This window comes from Ambystoma mexicanum, chromosome 6p (assembly GCF_040938575.1).
Source record: "Ambystoma mexicanum isolate Mex_15411 chromosome 6p, UKY_AmexF1_1, whole genome shotgun sequence".
Taxonomy (NCBI): domain Eukaryota; kingdom Metazoa; phylum Chordata; class Amphibia; order Caudata; family Ambystomatidae; genus Ambystoma; species Ambystoma mexicanum.
Window position 1 is genome coordinate 1,173,900,327 of NC_090935.1, and position 22,414 is coordinate 1,173,922,740.

Below are 22,414 nucleotides of genomic sequence, written 5' to 3' on the forward strand. Positions count from 1 at the left end.
AGCAGAGAGGTGTCTTGCAATTTCTATATAGACACATCAATAGATTGCGTACAGAGAATGTTCAGTTGAAACGTGCGCAAGTGTGGTGACATGTGGGATGTTTTAACCCACTCATCCAAGCCCTACAACAGAACTGTGCATTACTGGCAGCGGAAACATCATAATGGCCGCCGGAAAGCATGCTGCTCACCAGAGATCATCCAAAAATGTGCAGTAAAAATCTGAAAAATAGGCTGCCACCCACTTTTGCAATGTCAGTGAGCACAGGAGATCACTGCCTAAAACCACCATTGGGATACCCACACAGTAGCCTGAAACCACTTGGAAATAGCAATACTGATTGGCAAAAGCAACCCAGAGCTGTTTGGGAATTAATTTTCTTGATCGTCAAAATTGCTAAAATCATGGCTCATAAAACCACCAAAAGGATACAACTTCTTGTTGGGTGCTCTACATTACTCTACTGCAAGAATCCTCAAATGTCAGCAAGAATCATATGTTATTAGGATAAAAGCCAATGTTAAAGACATTTGATTTAAAGACAGCTGTCAAAAATGGGTGCAATACCGGTGCTCGCCACTGACAGGTGCTGACGATTCCTAATCCTGACAGGAGAGCTGTCTTGCAGAAGCTAAATAAGCCAAAGCAAAGAAGTCTATCAAAATGCCATCTAGAGTGCCACACATTGATTTATTGTGTAAAATGACTTGGTTTAAAGAGATATTGCATATTTTAAAGTTATAATGTTATATTTTCTTTACAAGGAACTCTGTTGAAATAGACTAGAAGGCAATCTGATTTAGCTAAAACTTCAAAAGGCTTGCTTTTCTATGAGAACTCTTCACACCTACTCTTCTCAGGCCTCTACACCAGAAGGCAGGACATCGCGTGGTCCTGTTTATCAGATGGAGAGTGGCAACCTGGACTGATGCTCTGCTGGCAGGAAAAACAAGACAATGGATTCTTTCAATTGAATAGAATATGCTGATTTTGGGTGTAACTGTCAACACTGCTCTGGGAAAAACAAGACATGTGACCTTTGAGTCAGAGCCAAGCTTCTGGGGTCGGAGATAAACCAATAGGTGAATTCAATTGAGAGCAAATATATGTTTTATAAAATTGAAAATTACAAAGTGTTCCAAGCTAACAGAAATGTACAACTTTGAGAGTCTTAAAATGAAAAATGCACTCACAGTTCAAGACTAAGTTGGACGCTGTGGGATGTTCTGAGACCAAGCCCCGTAATTATTAATATTGTGGATGCAGTGTTTATGCTAGAAACCTAAGAACTTCCAGTAATATGCTCAGAGAGGGTGTGTAGGTCTGTGTAAAATTGGGTGACGAACCAATATTGCAAAATTCACCAAAATCGCAAATAAGTTGTTATTTCTGAACCCAAGCTCTTAGAAAGATCAGGGTTGAACAGAGGCCTACCTTAATTAATTTGTGATGTACACATGTATTCTCAACAACTTGTGTATCTGGGAAACATGTTTGGTTATGAAAAATTGTTTTTCTAAATAAAAGCAAAGGGGAGGGACTTCAGCCAAGCCATAAACATAGCAACACTCTGACTCATTCTGACTCACTACTCCCTTCTCTAGTCAGAGGACAGAGAATCCTCTAACCTATCAAATCCTTAGTGGGTTGGGCATAGAAAGTCAGCCTCCATACCCCCTTTGGAAACACATAAAAAGAACCACTGAGACCCAGATAGACAAACTCACTTTCCACTTCAACAGTTTTCTAGCGAAGCACTTTGCCAGAAGATTCCAGATCCAGATTATTCAGACAGAGACTCCAGATAGATCCAGAGACCAGACTCTAGAGCTAAGCTCTAGAACCTAAATCAGAGGCCTAATCCACAAGCTGAATCATTTTCAGAGGCCTGCAGCATCTAGCAACCTAACCCAATCTTTCAACAGCCGGGCAAACTGTTTTGCTTCTGGCTAGAACCCTGTGCCAGAACCAGATCCAGACTCCGAAAGCAGAACTGTATCCCGAACCCGTCAGACCCAGACCAGACTGCTGTGCAGTGCCGATAGCAGACCAGAGGCCACGCTGTGAGCAGAACCAGTGCCAGAGACCGTCCGGTGGCAAGAGTGCAGTCCCATTCCAGTCCAAAACTAGGAGTGAGTATCCAGCCTAGAACTTTACAGAACCAATCTCTTAGTTTAAAATAATCATATTCAAACCATTTCAACCTGTCCAGAACTGCATAGAAATCGTGTGTCCATTCTGTGATTTCAAATCTGTAAAAGCGCCATCTGTCATTCTGAAAATCTACCTCCACAAAAACGTCCACATCTTTTGAACCGCAGATTTAACTGTCATTTTAAAGCTAAGATGCTAAGCTTTCCAACAAACCCAAAATGACATTCCAACTCCTTATAGTTTTTCCGTAATCGCAATTGACGCACGTGGAAAAAGTGCTGCAAATTGAAAAATTAACTCCATTTCACCACCTGTCAAAACTGCTGTCTTGTGCTTGCAACTGCTGAAGTTCGTTTTCAAGTTGATAATCACTCATGAATCATTGCTAGTGTTGACCTGAACTAATCCAAAGTAGCTATCACTTATCCTGAATATCCTTTAGCATATTTGTCACTTCATTGCAATCACATTTAAGAGGATTTTGCCTGCTTTAAAATCATCCCTGTTTTCTCTAAGCTTGCTGGGGGGTAACTGGAATTGAACTGCATTTTGATTGTATTCTTGAAACCTGTGTGTTCTCATTTGCATCTCTTCATATTGCATAGGGGGGAGTGAGTTGTCATAAGGGAAAAAGTGATCATATTATCTCTTGTTGAATCCATATCGAGTTTTATTTCTGTGCTGCATTCTTTTCCATCTTGCATTTCCTTGAAACCATACAAAGTATTCTCTGCTACCTTATCCTTTCTATACCAACTCCTCACTGATTGAAGAACGTGTGCTATTGTAATATTACCCATTGTTGATCACTATTGTATTCATAAGTGTGCTATCAAATATTAATTTATTCATAAAAGTGTTATATATATATATTTATATATTGTTTAATTTTTCCAATAAACCTTTTAATTTGCAAAACAAACCTACTTCTTGGCTCAGTGAGCTCAGGGGGATTCAAAGAGAGGGGTATTATAAAAGGGTTCATCATCCAGATTTAAGAACTTGACATAAAATATATAAATAAGGGCTTCCATTGGGCATCCCAGACTAGGCATTGACTTAGTTGGATTGCTGGATTGAAGTCACTTACAGACACAGGACATAAGCTTAAAGTTAGCTTCTGCTGATGTCAGCTTAAGGGTGTGTGTTATGATTTACTGCTGCCAACCCATGCGGTTTGTGTTAGGAAAGATTTTGTAATTGAAGGTAATTTTCCTTCCATGTGGCAACCCCCAAACTTTTAGCTGTTGTTTTACACCCTGATCTAGACTTTGCCAGAGAAGCGCAGCCTTATGCCGCACTCCTCTGGGCTTTTGCTCAATTCTTACGGGGAAACTGACATGCCCTTAAAACAGTCAGTACCGGGAGACGCCGTTTTCCGTAATTCTTTCCTCATGTTGCAGCTTTTGTGCAACATGTCACAAGAGGGCACTGTAACCCAATTTACTGCACTCTTGGGTGTCTACTCATTCCAAAGGCCCTAGAAACTCTCGATGGATCTATAACGAACTGTGCAAGTGTGTCATGGACGGGACTGGTGGCAGCTATTGTTTGTTTTGAACCTCTTTTTCACATGTTAACCGTGCTTCCCGCGTTTGGCCCAAAAGGGTGGCCTGGCCCCCAAAATGGCCATGCCATGAGGTTCGTTGTCCTGTCCGCTGACTGTCTTGACCCTTCACCTCCCCCAGGTCGAGCTGACCCAGGTCCGTCCTTATTTGGACATGCACTTTCCCATGAAACACAGATGCTTTCACAGGCTTCTGCATGCCTGGGGTGAGCCTCCAGGATGTGGGCTGGGATGTCTGTTCCCAATACACATCCTGGGTGCCAGAGAGTCTAGTATGTCTTGAATTCCTGGGACCACCATGGTCCGTGATAGGTCCACGTATGGTGTGAGTGTTTACGAGCAGATCTCCCATTGGGCCCTCTCCGTTTTGGCGCAAAGGGAACTCTGGATAAGAGGAGGCTGAAAACCCACTACCATGTCGATCTCCTGAGTTCTCACGAACGAAGGATAAGGAGCCAAGTATCCTGCAACTAAGAAGTTGAGTCGAGGAATCGCTGGTGACCCGATGAAGGTTTGGCACCCTGCACTGGTGTCGTCCTGCAAGACCACTCGGCCTCTGATCGTACGAGAAGGTCTGCAAAGGCGCTTCGACCCTTTAGAATAGTGGGAACAATTATTCTCGGCATCTTCACCAAATCCTGTACGTAAGCCTTCGGAAGCGTCCCTGTGCCATCCAGTGGACTGACCAGCCTACACAGGAATATAGCTCTGTCACCGCCTTCTGGCTGCTTCTAAATTCCGAGTCCTCAGCACTCTCACACGATTCGTACACTTGGCGTTCCCAGGTCTGAAGTGAGATGTGTGCATTGGGACCAGAATACACGCAGCTGCCGAGTTTCCCTGCTGTGGTAACAATCTGTGCATGTTTGCTGCATTTGGGACACCCTCGACCCTGACTCCTGCTATCACAGAATCTACACGGCCTCGAGACATCCGTCTGATTGCATCTGAACCTGCCAGTACCGAAACTGAACCGGAGAATCCTGGGTCTGCCTGCATCAGGGACCGGTGAGTAGGCAATACGCTAAAGCGGTCGCCCTCCCGCAGGAGCCTGTGGCTTTCCATCGCTGGTGTAAACCGCAACTCTTTCCCGCGCTCACGCCCGGTTTCTGCCCACAATTGGAGGCCTCGTTTGAGTAGCGGGGATCTGTTCATCATCGTTTCGTTCACCTCTCTGAACTGCCTGATTTCCCTGAAGAGACTCTCCTTTGCCCGTTGGCACCCGCGTGTGCAGGTACTTTTGAGCACAAGGCTCCACTCTTCGTAGGGCTCGGACTTCCTTCTGGTTAGGTGGCCTCTGATGTCGAACTGGGTCTAACGATTACTTGCACTGCCTGTTTTCCCCCCCATCTAGGTGGTCTGCATATTTCGTGCTTCTAATTCCTTAGACCCCTTGGTCTTGTATATATATTGTATTGATTGTGATGTGTTGGTTTACTGGAGTTTTATTGTGATTCTTTACTATGGTCGATGTTACAAAGGCCTTGTAATAAATGTGTCTATATTTTTAATATAACACCTGCCTGGAGTAATTTGTAAGCGTCCTTGCTTTGTGTGCTCATTGCGGGCATTCAATCACCCTCACCCCTCTTGAGACCTAGTCTTGACCGTCGCCATCGCTACCCTGTTGGTCTGGCTTGTCCAGAGGTTACCCTGTTCCAAGAAACTAGGCTGGCCTTCTGAACCTCTGCTCCTCCAGGACAGAGTTCAGAAATCCATCTTAACAGTTTGGATCTCCAAATGTTTGCAAATTAAAAGTAAGATGTATTGCGGAAATATAAATGTGATTGATCGATCTTCATATGGACAAAAATACAAGCCTTATCCCTTGGCCCAATGCAGTTCCTGAGAGACTTCTCCTTTAATGTAGATGCAGGCCTCCATAACTGTGTAAGATTCATCGTGGAGACAGTCCAGTCAGAATAAGGAGACATGAGGAAAGTTCTCAAAGGATTAAATGATACCAATCGAGAGTTATGATAGCATATTAGAAAACACAATGGCCCTCATTACGACCCTGGCGGAAAGTGACTGACCGGACCGCCACAGCGGAAATAGCGTTTCCGCCATAGCACGAAGGAGCTAAGTGCGGCCCATTCCGACCCATCGGGCACGAGCACCACGCCATGGCGGAAGTGCAAAGTCCGCGATGGCGGAAATGACCCCAAAACGGCCCACACCGCCGCCGTACGGCGCCCCAGGTGCAATACCGCCACCCCTCTTAGTGGTCACCGCAGTGTGCGCCTACCGGAAAGTACAGTGACCGGAAATATACGGAAACGGAAGTAAAAACATGGGCCCGGAACGGGAAACATCCCGCCGTACACCTATAAAACCACTAAAACCACACAACCACCAAAAACACTACCCTGAGACACACCCCAACCCGTCATCCACCCTAGCGAAACCAAGAAAAATGGGAAAAGTAGCGAAGAAAGCGTGCGACCGCAAGCGGCAGGTCCACTTCTCCCGTGAGGAACTCACCGTGCTAACAGAGACCCTCCAGGAGAATGCTGCCGTCGTCTTCTCCACGCAAATGACCAGGACGGCACTTGCAAACAAGAAGGCCATATGGGCTCTGGTGGCACAGCGGGTAAGTGCGGTGGGGACCGCACCCCGCAACCCACAGCAATGCAGAAAGCGATGGGACGACCTGCGGATACGCGTCCGTAGCATACTCTCTGCCAACCGCAACATTGCCACAGCCACCGGGGGAGGTCCTGAATCACCCATCAAGTTGACCCCCTGGGAAGAAATCTGTGCCTCCACCATCGGAATGGAGAGCATTGAGGGAGTCGGAGGGATGGAGAAAGGAGTGCAGACATCCGAAGATTCAGGTAGGTGGGCCAGATAAAACAATGCTAAATCCCCAATGTCCAATCATGCGAAGTACCATGTGTCCACATAGTGCAACAGAAACACATGTCCAGGAGAACGTCCACACACATCGGCCTGATAGCGCACATTAAAACCCACAATAAATACATAATTAATTAAAAACCCCTAAAACACGCACTACACGTGCAGCAGGCACACCCTAACTGCAGGCTGCCAAACAACTGCACCCTCACTCCACACACAAATGAAAGCACCTCCAAGGCCCCGACCCAAATCACCCTCAGGTACCACCCCAATGCATGTGATACAATGCCATTCCAATTTCCACAGACCCATAAATAACCCTCGCCCTCCTTTACTCCACCACAGGGTCCGATCCAAACGACGAGCTCCACGACACCCCTACCAGCACACCTGCAAAGAGGGCCAAGACCAACGGCCAAAGACCCTCCACCTCAGCTGCACGGATCAAGACACGGCAGCAGCACAAATCAGGTGGCAGCACAGAGGAGGGAACATCAACAGGCACCCCAGCAGCCAGCATGCCCACACCACCACCACCACAGGTCCCCCCAATGGATGCCACAGAAGGCACTGCCTCTGGTGGCAGCAGCACCATAGGTGACACCCCATTGATGGCAGCATGCTCGGACACAGAAAACGGGGATGTCGAAGTCAGATCCATCCATGACCTGTCCCAATCCCCCTGTCTGTCCCATCCCGTACAACATGAGGATACCACGCAGGGGCACCCACAAGACGACGACTGGCCATCCCCCACAAGCCCCGTGGCAAGGCAACATGAGGTCAACAGCCCCTCTGTGACACCCCCGCAAATGGCCATGGCCCAGCAGAGGCAACAGTCCCTCGACCAGTTAATCGTGCAACAGCAGCGACTGGCCACGCTCCTCAAGGATCATGCCGATGAATGTGGGGGCACTAAGGCAGACATAGAAACATCAACTGAGACACTTAGGGCAGAAATGGAGAGAGGTACAGAGACACTAAGGGCACAAATGGAGAGTAGCACCGAGAGCCTGAGAGTCCAAATGGAGAGAAGCACCGAGAGCCTGAGGGGGGAGCTGCATGCGACGTCCAAAGACGTATGTGCCGAACTTGCCGCAGTGCGCCGTGTGCTCACTGAGCTCTCGCAAACCCTTAGGGACATGCATGAACGTGAGCAGGCAGAGACATCATCCGTTGCAAGTTCCGTCCAGGGCAGCCCCCAACGTAGATCTGGGAGGAACCTGCGCTCCACAGGCAGGGGTGCCCCTGATACCCGCAGAGGGGGCTTGCAATAGCGACAGCCCACTGACAATGAGCATCTTTGGACACTGGTGTTCGGGGGGGAGGTAGGAGGGTGGAGGGGGTGTGTTGGGCTCACTTGGGTGGCGGGTCGATAGGGTGTTCAACATGATATCACATATGCCATAAACAGTGCACGATCAACCAATGAGATGTGTGGACATTGATCTTTGTGTACTAGGCCATCATAGGCGTACAGTCCATATTGTGCATGTACCAGACACACACAGTGCCACGAGTCCCGTGTCCATGTATCAGCCACCAGGCGTGAGTGCTAGAAGCATGCATCAATGAGATGCTGACGAATGTCACGGGCCTCCGGTGCCTCGCAGACTCCTTGAGGTGCTGCCACATCCCCACCCTCATCATGACCATCATCAGGTGCTTGCAGTTCTGCGTCAGGGGGCATGGGCACATTTCTACGTACGCACATGTTGTGTAGCATGACACATGCCATGACCATCTTTGCAACCTTCTCATGGCGGTACAGGAGTGCCCCGCCAGACCTGCTGAGGCAGCGGAAACGGGTCTTCAGTAGGCCGAATGCCTGTTCAATGACTACACGGGTACGTGAGTGGGCATGGTTGTAGTCCTCCTCATGCTGGTCCCGTGGGTTCCGGACTGGTGTGAGGAGCCATCTCTTCAGTGCATACCCAGCATCACCTGTATGTGGACGAGAAACGTATGATGTGGAATGCCATTGCTACGTACGCACACCCCCCCCTTCCTGCCAGGTCATTGCCGCATCACATACCCCACATCATCATGCATGAAATGAGACTCACCGAGTAGCCAGGATCTGTTCCCTGCGTGTCGCTCCATGTAGCGTGGTATAGTAGAGTTCCTCAAGACCATGGAATCATGGGTTGATCCAGGGAATCTGGCACAACAATGTGTAATGATCCTGTTGGAGTCACACACCATTTGTACATTCAGGGAATGAAATTGTTTTCGGTTGCGGTACTGGGCCTCCATGGCATGTGGGACGACCAATTCCACATGGGTGCAGTCGATGGCACCAATGCAACCCGGTATGCCGGCAAGTGCATGGAATCCCACTTTTGTGTTGGTAATTTCCTGCTCCGAGCGTGGTAGAGAGATGTAGTCGTCTGCGTGCTGCAGGAGGGCATCGAGCACTTGCAATAGTGTCCGTGAGAACAGTGGCTGAGAAATGCCATGCAGCTGTCCGACTGTGTGCTGGTAGGTGCCTGTGGCCAGGAAGTGGAGTACAGACACCACCTTCAGTAGGGGTGGGATGGCGGTTGGGCTATCTATCATGCTGACAAGGTCAGCCTGTGTCATGTCCACAATGGCGGCTATGGTGTCCCGGTCCAAACGGTAGAGGGTGTGGATCTGCTCATCAGTGAGGTTGAACGGATGTGCTCGGAGGCGTGGGATTGCGGGCTGCCTGCGTGGTGGTCGTGGCTCTGCTGGCGGCCCTTGCTGGCCCTGCCTTGGCCTCCTCCTCCTCCTGCGTCTCCTCCGTGCGGCCGGTTGTAGTTGGTGTTCGTCTTCTTCTTGGAGTTGGAGTACTTGCAGTGCTATCAGGTCCCCCAGGGCCAACATCGCGAGTCCTGCCGGTAGCATTTCGGAGTGGGTGTGGTTGTGGGAGGAGACTGGGTGTGCAATTTATGTGTTTTCAGGCTGTATGGCCTCCACCTGTGGTGATTCATTCCACCTGTGCAAACTGCTCTCCCCTTTGGCCGAGCACGTCCAGCACACAACGCTGCAATTCGAGTAATGGCATCTTGCTATTGCAATCATGTATTTGTACCCGATGGCCGTGTAACATTGGTTGATATGTTCATTCTGCTGTGGTCCCATTGTTTCACATACTATCTGTGCAGTCGCGAACAGACTTGTGAAGGGTCAGTGGTACGTAGTACTCGAGTAACGGTGGGCCCTCATGCATCACTGTACCGAGTTGCAACGACGGGCGGGGCGTCCCATTTGTGGGTGAAGGCAGTTGCCATTTTCACACACAGCCGCACTAGATGGATTAATTTGTGATTTCAAACGGCCACATACATGTTACTTCACAACACTGGAATTACGGGCTGGGGCACAGTGGATTTTGCAGGCTGCATAACGCACAGACTCAATGGAAATTTCACATGTTATGTGAGTATGGAAACAGGCGTTTGCATTACGGGATGAGGGAATGATGTATGGATGCATGGACAGATGATTTGATACAGAGTTTGCCATGTACAGGGCTTCTTCGAATGTATCCGCCTCCCCTGCGCTATGTGATGCAGGGCTGCCATAGTGGGACCATCGTCTATGTGGCCTTGTTGAGCCCTCCCTGTCTCGACGCGCCTTCAGCCACTTGTGTCCATGCACGTTAACATTCCCATCTGATGGATTCTGTTTTGACAGACGCATGCACAGGTACACTCGTTTGTGATGGTGTTTACACCTCGATATAGATGGTTATGAGTCGCAAGTGGTTTTGGGGTGGTGATGATCCTTTGGAGTGGGCTAGCATGCATATGGCTGTGGATTTAGTGTGATCATTGAAGTGAGTTGTTCGGATGTAGTTCTGATTGCCATTCTGTTCTTTTTCTTTTCTTTTGGTTGACAGGTATCTCCTCCCCTTTTGCCACTGCCATCTGTATGCCACTCCTGCAGATGGCTTTTACTCCCGACACCTGCTGCTTCGTGTTAATCAGTGGAGCAGCATTACGATCTTATGGGACGATCGCCAATGGGCCACATGCCCTTACGCAGTACTGGTGGCTCGGAGCAACATTTCGGCCTTTCAGCTGGACTAGTGCCTCCCCATTGGGACGGCCCTGCGGTTCTGTGCGCTTCCATGTTGCCTTTTCGTACGTGGATGTGGCTCTGTGTACCATGATGGAACAGGGCGTCACACAAGTAGTGGCTGGTCATTTCTTGCGGATGCAGCCCACAATGGTGAAATGTGTTTTGGAGTTCATGGCCTAATGGCTGTATGGGCTTGGTGATTTTGTTGTGCATTAAATTTCTATTCTGATTTGGCCCGTGTAGCGTTCTTCTTTGCAAGTGATGTGGCATATTCCTATTTGGGGAGCGATGTATTGGGAGGAGATCTGCATTGGGTTCCAGCTTCGGAGTCTAGTTGCGTGGTACTGTACTGGGCGCGTTTGCCTACGAAGCCCAGTGAGGTCAGGGATGGGGGCTGCCAATTTGACTGTTTGAATGTTGTCATGCTCAGGGGCGGGGGATTGGGTTTTGTGTAACAGATGCCGGTCAGCCAGGTGGACTGGTGGAATGATGTGATTTTCGGAATATTGCTGGTCACAGGTGCCTGTGTTTGCGTGCGTTTCGGGGGGGGGGGGACTGTGGTCATGTCCATTGGATTGGCTTCTGTATTCGTGCCATCTGTGCCCTGCTGCTCCCATTGGCCCCTCTTGTGTTTCTTTTGTTCGTTGGCATGCATGGGTGACTTGTACATTTCACTGGTTGTTGTGACTTCATTGCACCTACGGGGAGTTGTACTTTGTGGGCAGGGAGCGGTGTACAGGCACTCAGTGGGGCCGTTTACGGGTGATTCGCGATGCCGTACTTCTCACCATGGCGGAATGGTACATTCCGCCATGCTTGATGGCGTTAGGTACATGTCCGCTAGGGTCGGAATTAGCGTACCCTTGCGCCATGGTGGTATTTACGGTTTGGCATGGCGCGCGCGCGCGTGCTTGGTGCAGTTGGCGTTGGCGTTCACTACGGTGTCGCTAATGGCTTCGTACTTTGCGGTGACGGGTCATAGTCGCACCGAGCGCTATTCGATGGCGGTATTGCATTTCCGCCATAGTTTTCCGATTTCCGCCAGGGTCGTAATGAGGGCCAATGTAATTAAAACACTGATTTTAATAATTATGCTGGATTTTGTTGGACAATGATGCATAATTAAATAATAGATGTGGATTATTGACTGTGTGGTCTCTATTCACAATAACAATAGATTTGGTGGACTATGATAGAGTCACATGGAAAAGCATAATAGCTGGGAAATATTGACATGGAACACTTCCAGTTCTTTCATTATACCCCACACACGAGTGACATTTTGGCACGCTATCTCCCGTACAATAAGGCCAAATTTAACATTTCCATGAATGGTGTACCTAGTGGCCCTCTGATGGTGGTGCGGTCTGCACCTATGTAGACTTGTCTTATTGTAGCAATTTCCCGGGCCCTTGGCGGATATACCTAGAAATTCAGTGCTGAGATCTCTGTGAAGTCCACTCAGTTTTTCTGAAAAGTAATGGCTGGAAGTGGCTCTCCGTTATTTGCTTTCAAAAATGGCAATGATCGTCGGTGCACCAGTGGTATATAATTCTTTAGCTATATTTTATTTTTCAGATGCATTAGGGATCATTGCACTTTACATGTCTCACCCGTGACTAGTTGGCCTCTAATCCATGTCATTGATTTTTTTTTCTGTTTTATAGTGGAAAAAGCAAGATGTATGATGTAATTCAAGAGACCATGGAAATCGATCTCCCTGCGTTTATTGTCCAGATCTTCAGCTATGTGGCTAATCCAGGACTGATTATACCTGCAGTTCTTCTTATGGTGTAAGTGATCAATGAAGTATGTATTTCTACAATTTGTACTGGATGGAATTAGGGATTAGGTACAACAACGCTGTACCTTGGCAAGTGCAACTTGCAGTAGAGCAAACATTTCTCTTGTGCAAAAACATATTGAGGTTAATTTTATTCCATACACTCGTTGCATACACGGAACAACCAACGTGATAAAAGAGAAGACTCCGGTAAGGTAGAGTTCACTCTTCGTTTATTAAGCAGATCCCGTGGCACACCGCCACACAGCCCAGCCCAACCGTCCTTTCTGATACGCAACTGGAATGCCGACTACGCAAAGCGAGCCAGCATTCCAGTGCACATGCCCATACAAATTATGACACATCTTCTCCCCTTGGTGTTACATAGCAAAAGAACACATAATATAAGTATCATAAATGATAAACGATCTCATAAATTCCTAACAGAAATGGTTCCATATGAAAAAACAAATGTAAAAACAGAAACATCAAACCTTTTAAAAGCAACGTTTAATGCACGTGAATATCTACATGAAACTAAAATGATCTTACCAACACTCACTACCACACATAATCCCTCATTCTGACAGGAGGCCCACACACCCTTGCAGGCTGCCCACCTCTCACACCTGCATAATGGGTCACATCTTCACTTGATGTAACATTCCCTCCAACCTCCTGACCATCTCCCACAGATGCCCCGTTATTACGATCTCTCTTAGCATATCCATGCTGTTCCACGGGGAAATCCCACAAAGCACCCTCCAACTCACTCTCCTGCTGTTGCAGCAATGATGGAGCACCCTTACCCAGTACTACAACTCTTCTCTTGCTCCATCTCGTCCCGTCATCAAGGACCACAAACCTGTCCCCACACCCGCTACCATGCAAGGAGACATAAACACACTGCTCCCCTTGGGAACAAACCTTGGATTCTTTACACACACCTGATCGCCAACTTCAACCCTCACTGGCTTTCTTCCACCCTGCTGAAGCCTCACACGATCTTGATGAGACTGCACTCTCCACAACACCGCAGCCATATTCACTTCTGTCACCACACCCCCGCCGAGAGCGACCGTCCTCAACTTAGATCCAGCCTTCCTGCCTCTCATCAGTTCAAAAGGAGTTCTACCTGTCATCACCGAAGGCGTCCTCCTGTAAGCCGACAAAGCCTCTGACAACACATCCTGCCACGATAACCCATTGGCTATGGCCAGCTGAATCGCACCCTTGACAAAACCGTACATTTTTTCCACCAATCCATTCGCACGTGGATTGTACAAAGCAGTCCGATGGTGTCTGATGCCATAATACCTTAGAAAATTCTGCATTTGCTGCTACACAAATTGTACCTCATTATCAGTAACCACACTCGCAGGCACCCCTTCCCTATCAAAAATCTTCTTGAGAAAACCGATCACCTTATCAGTAGTCATGCTTTCAAAAGCGGCCGCTTCCACCCACAGCAAAGTGTAGTCCACCAAGACCACCAAAAATCTCAACCCACCCTGCAAACGCTCCATAGGCCCCATGATATCCAAAGCTTCATTTGACCACACCTTGTTGAGCACATCCACAGGATATACAGGTTGCAGTCGCATCCCTCTACTCTTATCGCTTACGGCACAAGCCACACACTCTTTCACTACAACTTCCACCTCCTCATTCATGGCCAGCCACCAGTAATCTTCCCGCAGCCTCCTCTTTGTTAAAGGACTACCCAACTAACCTTCATGGGCTAACTCTACCAACCTTGTTTTCATACTTACTGGGGAACCAATCACTCTCCCCTTGTGACACCCCACAGTCCCTCTGACATCTCACTCAAAGCTTGCATATACCCCTTACTTTCCGCACTGTCTTTGACCGCATCCCAACCTCTCTGCAGACCTTCCCTAATCCAATTGAGTTCAACATCCTTTGCTGATTCTACTTCCCACTCACTCTTATCCACCATGGGAAGTAGGCACACTACCTGTGCGCTTACATTACTCTCCTCCACATCCTCTGGTACTTCTACAGGTAGCTGCAACAAACAATCTGCCACTACATTCTTTTTCCCAGGGAGATACTCTACCCTGAAAGTAAACTCTTGCAAGTCCACCATCCACCTTGCTATTCTCAGAGACACTGATACCTCTGGTCGTGAGCATATACACCAACGGTTTGTAATCCATCCTTATCACATATGGGATCCCCCATAAGAAAGTCATAAAATGCGTCGAAGCACACACTGCGGCGAACGCCTCTCTCTCAATGACTGCGTACCTCCTCTCCGTCTCCCTCAGTGCTCTAGAAGCAAAAGCAACAGACTTACACACCCCATCCGGCCACTGTTCCAAAACTGCCCCCACGCCGACCACACTAGCATCCACAGTAGGTACCATTCTATTTTTTGCCTAAAAAAACATCAAGGATGGGGCCTCAACCATCTCCTTTTTCAACATTTCAAATTCAGATTGGCACTCCCAGGACCATTCGAATCAGATTTTTTATTTTTTAACAAAGCCCGCATGAGCACTGTTTCTTCGGCATACAAGGGTATGAACTTTACATAGTACTCGGTCATGCCCAAAAAGGACCTGAGCTGTTCCTTATTGATGGGGAACGGAGCCTCTCTCATAACCTTCACCAGCTCCTCCCTTGGCTTTATACCATCTGCACCCAAAATATGCCCCAAATATGACACACTTGGCACCCCCACCTGACATTTGGACAGTTTTCAAACAACTCTACTGCAAAATACGCATCACCTGATGCACCCTGTCATCATGCTCCTTTTTGCACCTGCCCCAGACCAAAATGTCGTCCTTAAAATAATACACCCGAAACATCCCCAAACAACTCTTGCATGAGACGCTGAAAACAGCCCACACTGAAGCCAAACCAAACGGCATGCGACAAAACCTATATGCTCCAAATAATGTTACAAAAGAAGTCAACGGCCGTGAGTCAACGTGCACATCAATTTGGTGATATGCTGAAGACAAATAGAAAGTAGAGAACCACTCTGCATGCCCCATCGTCAAAAGCAACTTGTTGATGTTAGGGAGAGGATGGCGGTCTACCCAAATACTTGCGTTCAGTTCTCTAAGATCCACACACATTCTCAGCCCCCATCCTGTTTCCGAGCCAGTACTATGGGAGATAGCCACTCCAAGCTCTCTATCTTCTCTATGATGCCTGCATTTTTCAATTTTTCCAATTCAGATTTTAAACCCTCCCTGGCCAACACCTGGACCTCCATGACCTTATGCACCTTGGGCACCACCCTTCTTTTGAGGACATTTCGGTGAGAGAATCCTTGTGGTACTTGCTGCACAGATACTGCGCAGATATAGGCCCTTCCTCCACACTCAAAACTGGTAGCTTTTTCCTAGGACGTATTTCAATGTCCAGCGCAGCTTGCTCATCCCATCCCAGCACACTGGCAACCTTGTGTGCTACATAACGCTTACATTCTGTGCTACGCCCCTTAAACTCAATCTGCACCAACTCATACCCCATATCCTTTATGGCACCTGATCATATGCACTTGGGGGTTGATATCAGGGGGTCTGAGATCAGCTACCCTCTTTCCAAGCTTTTCCCTGTACACCTCAGGAGAAATCATTGTGTACGGAGAACCAGAATCCACCAACATTTCAAGGGATACACCATTTACGGTTAGCATGTCCCATGGCCCCCTTTTCCTCCTCAACATGTAAAATTACCCCCTCGCTCATCCTGGTGCCATCAAGAGTTTCATGACACCCTGGACCCCCTTCCGGTTCTATCATCCTGATTGTCTGTCTTCCTTGTACATTGCTCTCCTCCATGTTCGCTGTGCACATCCTGGCATAATGTCCTCTGACCTTGCACCTTCTGCATTCTACAGCCCCAGCAGCGCAGTCCTTGGCTCCAGTGGGATGACTGGACCAACCATATCACTCCATAACCACTCCACCAATATAGTTCCCTTTGCTCTTATTGCCAGACTCTACTCAGGTTTTTCCACTTTCTTCCTGAAATCGCTGGCGCCCATCTTATATGACGGCAAACGGGCTTGAACCGACTCTCCTTGTCCATGCTTCTCTGCTTTCTCAGTGACTGTCTGGACACTGGCATGTGATTCCTCTGTTGCTCTGGCGATTTCTATCACCTTTTCCAGGGGGAATCTCTTTCTATCCACAGTCTCTCCCTGACCTTGGAATTGCTGGTTCTCATCATAATTTGATCCCTAAAATACTCATCCTGTGCACCAGTAAACCAGCACGTAGACAATAGCAACCGAAGTGCCGTGACTTTGGAGTCAATGCTTTCCCAACTTCTTGCGTCCTAACGAAGAAGTGGTAATGCTCAAGCACTACATTAACTCTTTTCCCAAACCGTCCTTCCAACTTCATGAGAACAGTCTCGTAGACGCTCACCACTCTCTCTCTCTCTCTCTGCCAACTGGCACATACACCTTTTCCCCTGGTAGATGTCTGAAAATACAGAGTCCTTCAGTCCCAATGCAATTTAGCAGCACTGCCTCCTTCCCGTCATCGATGCACCTCATTCCACCTGCCGCTCTCATGTACACCCTGAAGGCATCCACCCGTAAGTCCCATGGAATGCTTGGAGCTGCTAGAAAAGCCAGTGGAGGCCTGGCATTTCTATGCTGCTTGACTGCGGTGTGCTCAGCCAGTTTAATTTATACAGTTTAATCCACAACTACCACCTGTGAGTGGCACACCTTGATGTTTTCTAACACAGCCTCCCCTCCCACTGTGGCTACTTCATGCAAACCGTGTTTCCATCCACTTGCAATCACAGCATAAGGCCCCAGTTGAACGCTGCCCCTGACTGGTTGCTTTAATCGTTTGCAGTGTTGTAATGTTCCTTGGTCTGGAATATGCTTAAAATACCTGTAGGAACCTTTCCATTCCTTGACCTGCTATGTCACGTTACTTCTGCCTTAATAGGAGGTAACGTTCCTTTTCCTTCTGTTCACTCAATGTTAGCTTTTACTTCAGTTGCCCAGCAACCAAAATGGCTGCTGGCATGCAGCCGTACCTAGGTGCTTTCCTCTAGCTAGCTTCCAACGTTCGCACTGCTCTCCGTACTAAGCTCCTTCGGTGTGGATAGCCATTGTCCAAAGGTGCCCCGATTCACCCCGTGCCCTTGGAGCACTCCGGTCCTTCACTTCAACCACCCTGAGTACTGTCAGCGTGAAGTGTGCCTAGACCAGGAAGTCGCCACTTGATCCACCCGGTACACCAAGTCCTGCAAGCAGGAAGCACTGCATGGGGTCTGCTCCTTTTGGATATCCTCGTCGCCAGTAATAAAAGGGAAGACTCCGGGTAGATAGAGCTCTCTCTTCGTTTATTAAGCAAACCCTGTGGCACACCGCCACACTGCCTAGCCCAACTGTCCTTTCTGATATGCAACTGGGATGCCGACTACGCAAAGTTAGCTGGAATTCCAGTGCACATGCCCATGCACATTATGACACAACGCTAACAATTACGTTTTGCTGGTGCCCTGCATGCAATTTCAAACACTCTTGCAACAGAGCGTTATTGTGAAGAGTAAATCGAGTTGAATTGGGCTTTACTCTGGCTTTGAGAGAAATAAAACACCTCCTGCAAATGATGCTTTGCAGGCAACATTTTATAATGGATTACAATGGAATCTGCCTGCTTTCTACCAGGTGTAAATGTGATCTGGATTTCATTGGAATTCAATCATTTTATGCCTGCATGAAAATATCATGAATGTGCAAAACCGTGTGCTCTTCCAAGACGTAGGAGAAAGGCACAAAGGAGATGCAAACTCCTCATTGCTATAATTCAATGCATTGCAAAGTCACTTATAAGAGATGGAGAGCAAAATGTATACATAAAGGTGCCTTTACACTTCCAGTTTACATTCCACTTCATAGAAATGTCCCCCATTGTTTCAATGCATTTTCATCTTCAATCAGAGCAGTGAAACAAAAAGATTAAGGAGCTAATTTTAATGAAGCTCGTAATTTGACAGTGGAGAGCCGTTAAGTTATCACTGCAGCGTAAATGTCTCCCCACCGCCAAGTTTGCATCATTTGCATGGCGCAGTGCAAATGTGCAAGGCAAAAGGTGGCATATACACTGATTGAAAATGAGCCATAACATAAATGAATGGCGTAAAAGCCTTCATTCATTTACATTACGTGCTCATTTAACATGAGCTCCTAAGTGAATATCATAGTGTATGCCACTGCAAGAGGTTAAAATACAAGAATGCCATGGACAAGCATATGAGAAAAGGCACAGAAAGAGAATGCAGTGGATGGACTCTTCTTGTGCAATTAGGCAGCCTAACCACTTACACTTTTCCTATATTATCACCAAATTTTAAAGGGCCCAACTATGTATTCAATCGGTTTCAACTGTTCTAAACCCTCTGGGCGTGCTGGCATTAGTTTGCATATGTTTAGTGCACTTAGTTAAAAATATAGGGATATATTACAAAACAATGCATTGGTGCAAATGTGATTACACTAGTGCAAACACATTGGATCTCATTTTGAATGAGCCTGTAATGTAAACAAATGCGTACAAGCCTTGTAAAAGGCTTTCATGCATTTTGTATGTCAAGGCTCATTTTCATTCATTTGTATGGTGGAAACGAGGGGTGGATTCTAAGTTATGAGTCCGCCAGCTCCTTCCTCTCCTCCATACAAATAATCCAGCATTTGCACCCGCATGTATTTTCATGATGCAGCATATGCTGTGGATTCCTGTGGAGTAGGCGCAGGAGGACGCAATAGGAATACATCTTAAACGCCAACTGTCATGCGTACATGGCAGGCTGTGTCTTCTCAATTTGCACAGCGGAGTGCACAAGGTAAGCGTACAAGCATGTACACTACCTTTTTACACTCCCCTTTTGCACTCTGCCATGCAAATTAGGAAAATTACTATAAATAAATACAAATTAAAAAAAATAACATGGCAGGGTCCTGTGTACATAAATGTGTAAACCTAAAAGGCCCCTACCGTGTTGTTAGAGGGAACTCGAAAATGAGCCCCATTTTCCTTGTTGGATTTTGCACCAGGGCAATGTTTGCCATAGACTTAGCTCTAAGGCAAGGTTTGCAAAAATACATTGAAAGCTATTGTGAGCAACTTGACTGAATAGTAGGTGATGTTTAATGCATGTTAAAGCATGTTTGCACTTTGAGGGGGTTATCTCACTAAAAACAGAAAGTGCATGCAGGGGACCATCAACGCCTGCCCTTACATGTTGATGGGTCCCCTGCATGCAAGTTTCGTCGGTCTCAAAGCAGAGAATAAAACTGAAGAACCAAAACCAGATGAAATTGCCTTTATTCTCCAATTTTACTCTAGGCTTTGAAAGATATAAAAATACTGCCTGCAAGTATGCTTTGCCTGCAGTGTTTTATAATGGATTCAAATGGAATTCTCTGGTCATTAGCAGGTGCTAACCAAAGGCGTGTTCCATTGGGATCTTTGGTTTTACGATTGCATGGGCATCTCATGCATGTATAAAATTAATTTGCCATCCAAGACGAAGGAGGAATGCAAAGCAGAGATGATATGTCAAAGTGCAGCAAAGCAGCACTTGAGACTTTTGACTGGCCCATTCCATGGGTTGAATTTGTCTTACAGATGACAACACACTGGATACAAATGAAAGAAAGTGATATCACCAAGGAGGTGCATTTACTGCTTGCTTAAGCTCAAGTGAAGAGAGTGTGGCCTCTGTATTCTTAGTAAATGAGAAAGGAAAGGGACATTCATGTAAAGGGTTCATCAGTTATCACTCCTGGCAAATGGTCAAGATAAGGTTTAACCAGGGAGGAGGGCGTGGTAACCAACATAGGTGAAGCCATGCAGAGCATTCTGTACGTAGAAGTCCAGAAATTAAAACAGACAATAGCACTCAGGTTACATCGGAATGGAAATGACATAATCAAGGAATTGCATGTGAAGGGAGTGTGGCTAGGAAGATATTTGGGAAGAGAGTGTGGGATAATGTTGGGGAGATTCATGTAAAGGGGTGCAGTAGTAGTGAGGGTGAAGAGTAGTTGCAGCGCCAAGTGCATAACCCAGAAGTGTGAACAGGCAGTGCTTGGGAACGGTGAAAGGGGCATTTTAGGAGTTGTGCAAGAGTTATCTTATAAAGTATGACACCAGAAATGCACCTAAATTGAAGTGACGCTGTCATAGAAATGAATGTGACTGCTTGGCTATGCCCATGTTAAGAGAGTCTGGATTGGAGCAGTGAAGTGGACAAATTGATCTATTATGAGGGATTGTCATCTGGCAAGGGTGGCAAAGCCCTTGCTTTTTTGATTTGTATTCATTAATAAAATGATGCAGTAATTCCATCTCTGTGAGGGTAATCAGTAGCCTGATCTGCTGTGCCTGTTCTCCGGTGGCACATAGTGGGCTCAGAGATTGCAGCTGATCATCTGACAGCTGCAGTGACAACCAGGTCGCTTCAGATCAGGGGCTGCACTTAAAATGTGCACCCCTATTCCAAAACCTGCATAACTTTGCATATGCTGTCCTGATGGCACATACAATTTTAAATAGAAGCCATACCTGAGATTAAGTTGCGGTGGCTAGCATCTCTCATAGTTATCCATGCCACATAAATTCCATATCATACATGCATAAGACCTGTGAGTGAAATTCTGCTGTGGAAGGGTTTTGTCTATGCTTCTCTAGACAGGCTGTCCTTGCTGCTTCAAGCAAGAATGGGTTTGCCTTTCTTAGTTACTTTGTGAGGGCAGGTAACACCCTCCCCAGAGAACAGCAACTTCACAGGAAGCTGTGATGGGAACAGAAATCAAAGGGACACCCATTCACAAAATGTTACACTCACACCAGGGTGTTGCACACCAAAAGGGCCTTTGAATTTAAAAATGCTCCTACACTCTTGTTAAATTTGTAAAACTTGGTGTTTCACCCTAGGTAACCTTCTGAAATCCAGACATGGAGCCCTTGCTCACTGTGCCTTGGAGAGGCTCCGCTTCAACACCCTGAAGAGGCTCAATAAGGCTGAAACATGTGTCTGGGGTTGCTGATGCTACTGTTCTACAGAGGAGAATTGCTTTGCATTTCGGTGCTGGAATTCCATTGTGGGTGGGACCAGACTGGCATGCAAATGCATATTTCTCCTCTCTGAAGGGTCAGTGAGCAGAAACGTGGTTGTAAACCTTCTCCACTGGAAGGAAGTCCATAAAACAGCTTATTTGAGCAATGCTTGTTCTCCGTAGACGGGGCTCCCTGCTCTTGTTAAATATCTCTTAACTCTGCCTGTTTAGCCTTTATGATTGTGCTGGCCCTTGCTTTGTAGAAGTGTAAGGGCTGAGCAGGCACTTTAATCTCAACTCTTACTTTTACTCCTGCAGTGTAGAAGGCAATTTGTTACATCTGGATGTAAACACAATTATAGAATTCTCGACAAACTTGATGGAAATAAATAATTTGCAGTCAATATCAAATACTGATTGCTGCCTAGTAGCTACGAGCTCCATTACAAGAACACCTTCGAACGGGCAGTGTAGCATATGTTAAATTGTCAAATAATAAATAGTTAACCGTCATGACTAACACGTTCGGAGGAAACAGCTATCGAAGGCGCGCTAAGAGAGAAACTGAAGCAGAACTTTAATGGTCCTTAGCGATTCTTGTCATGACCATGTAGGGAATACAGAGTGCTGAGGTCACCGATTTCGACACTGAATAATACTGCAACACGCATTGGAGCTGAGTACATGGGGGAAAGATGCCATCTACCCCTGTTCTCTTTGAACAATAGACAGGGGTGTTATTTTGCCCACCTGGAAAATATCTATCTATTTGCATGGGGTATCTGTGTAAGTGCGACCAAAAACGAAAATAACAAAACATTTGCATCAAGTGAAGGCAGTCGCAAAACTCAAGCAAGTTGTGACTGTCTACACCCTCACTGGGCACGGCAGAGCACCTGGCTCCTCTCCTGCTGTGCTCAATGTTGGCAAA

The 22,414-nt window shown here is 47.0% G+C and overlaps 1 protein-coding gene across 1 annotated transcript in view; it reads left to right on the plus strand.

Annotated features, from left to right (window-relative positions):
* Window positions 1-22,414, plus strand: part of LOC138510277 (transmembrane channel-like protein 2-A) — a 1,079,160-nt gene that overhangs the window by 944,430 nt on the left and 112,316 nt on the right. The window contains exon 17 of the mRNA XM_069625812.1: window positions 12,298-12,423. Coding sequence (XP_069481913.1) covers window positions 12,298-12,423 — 126 coding nt within the window. The remainder of the gene's footprint in view (window positions 1-12,297; window positions 12,424-22,414) is intronic.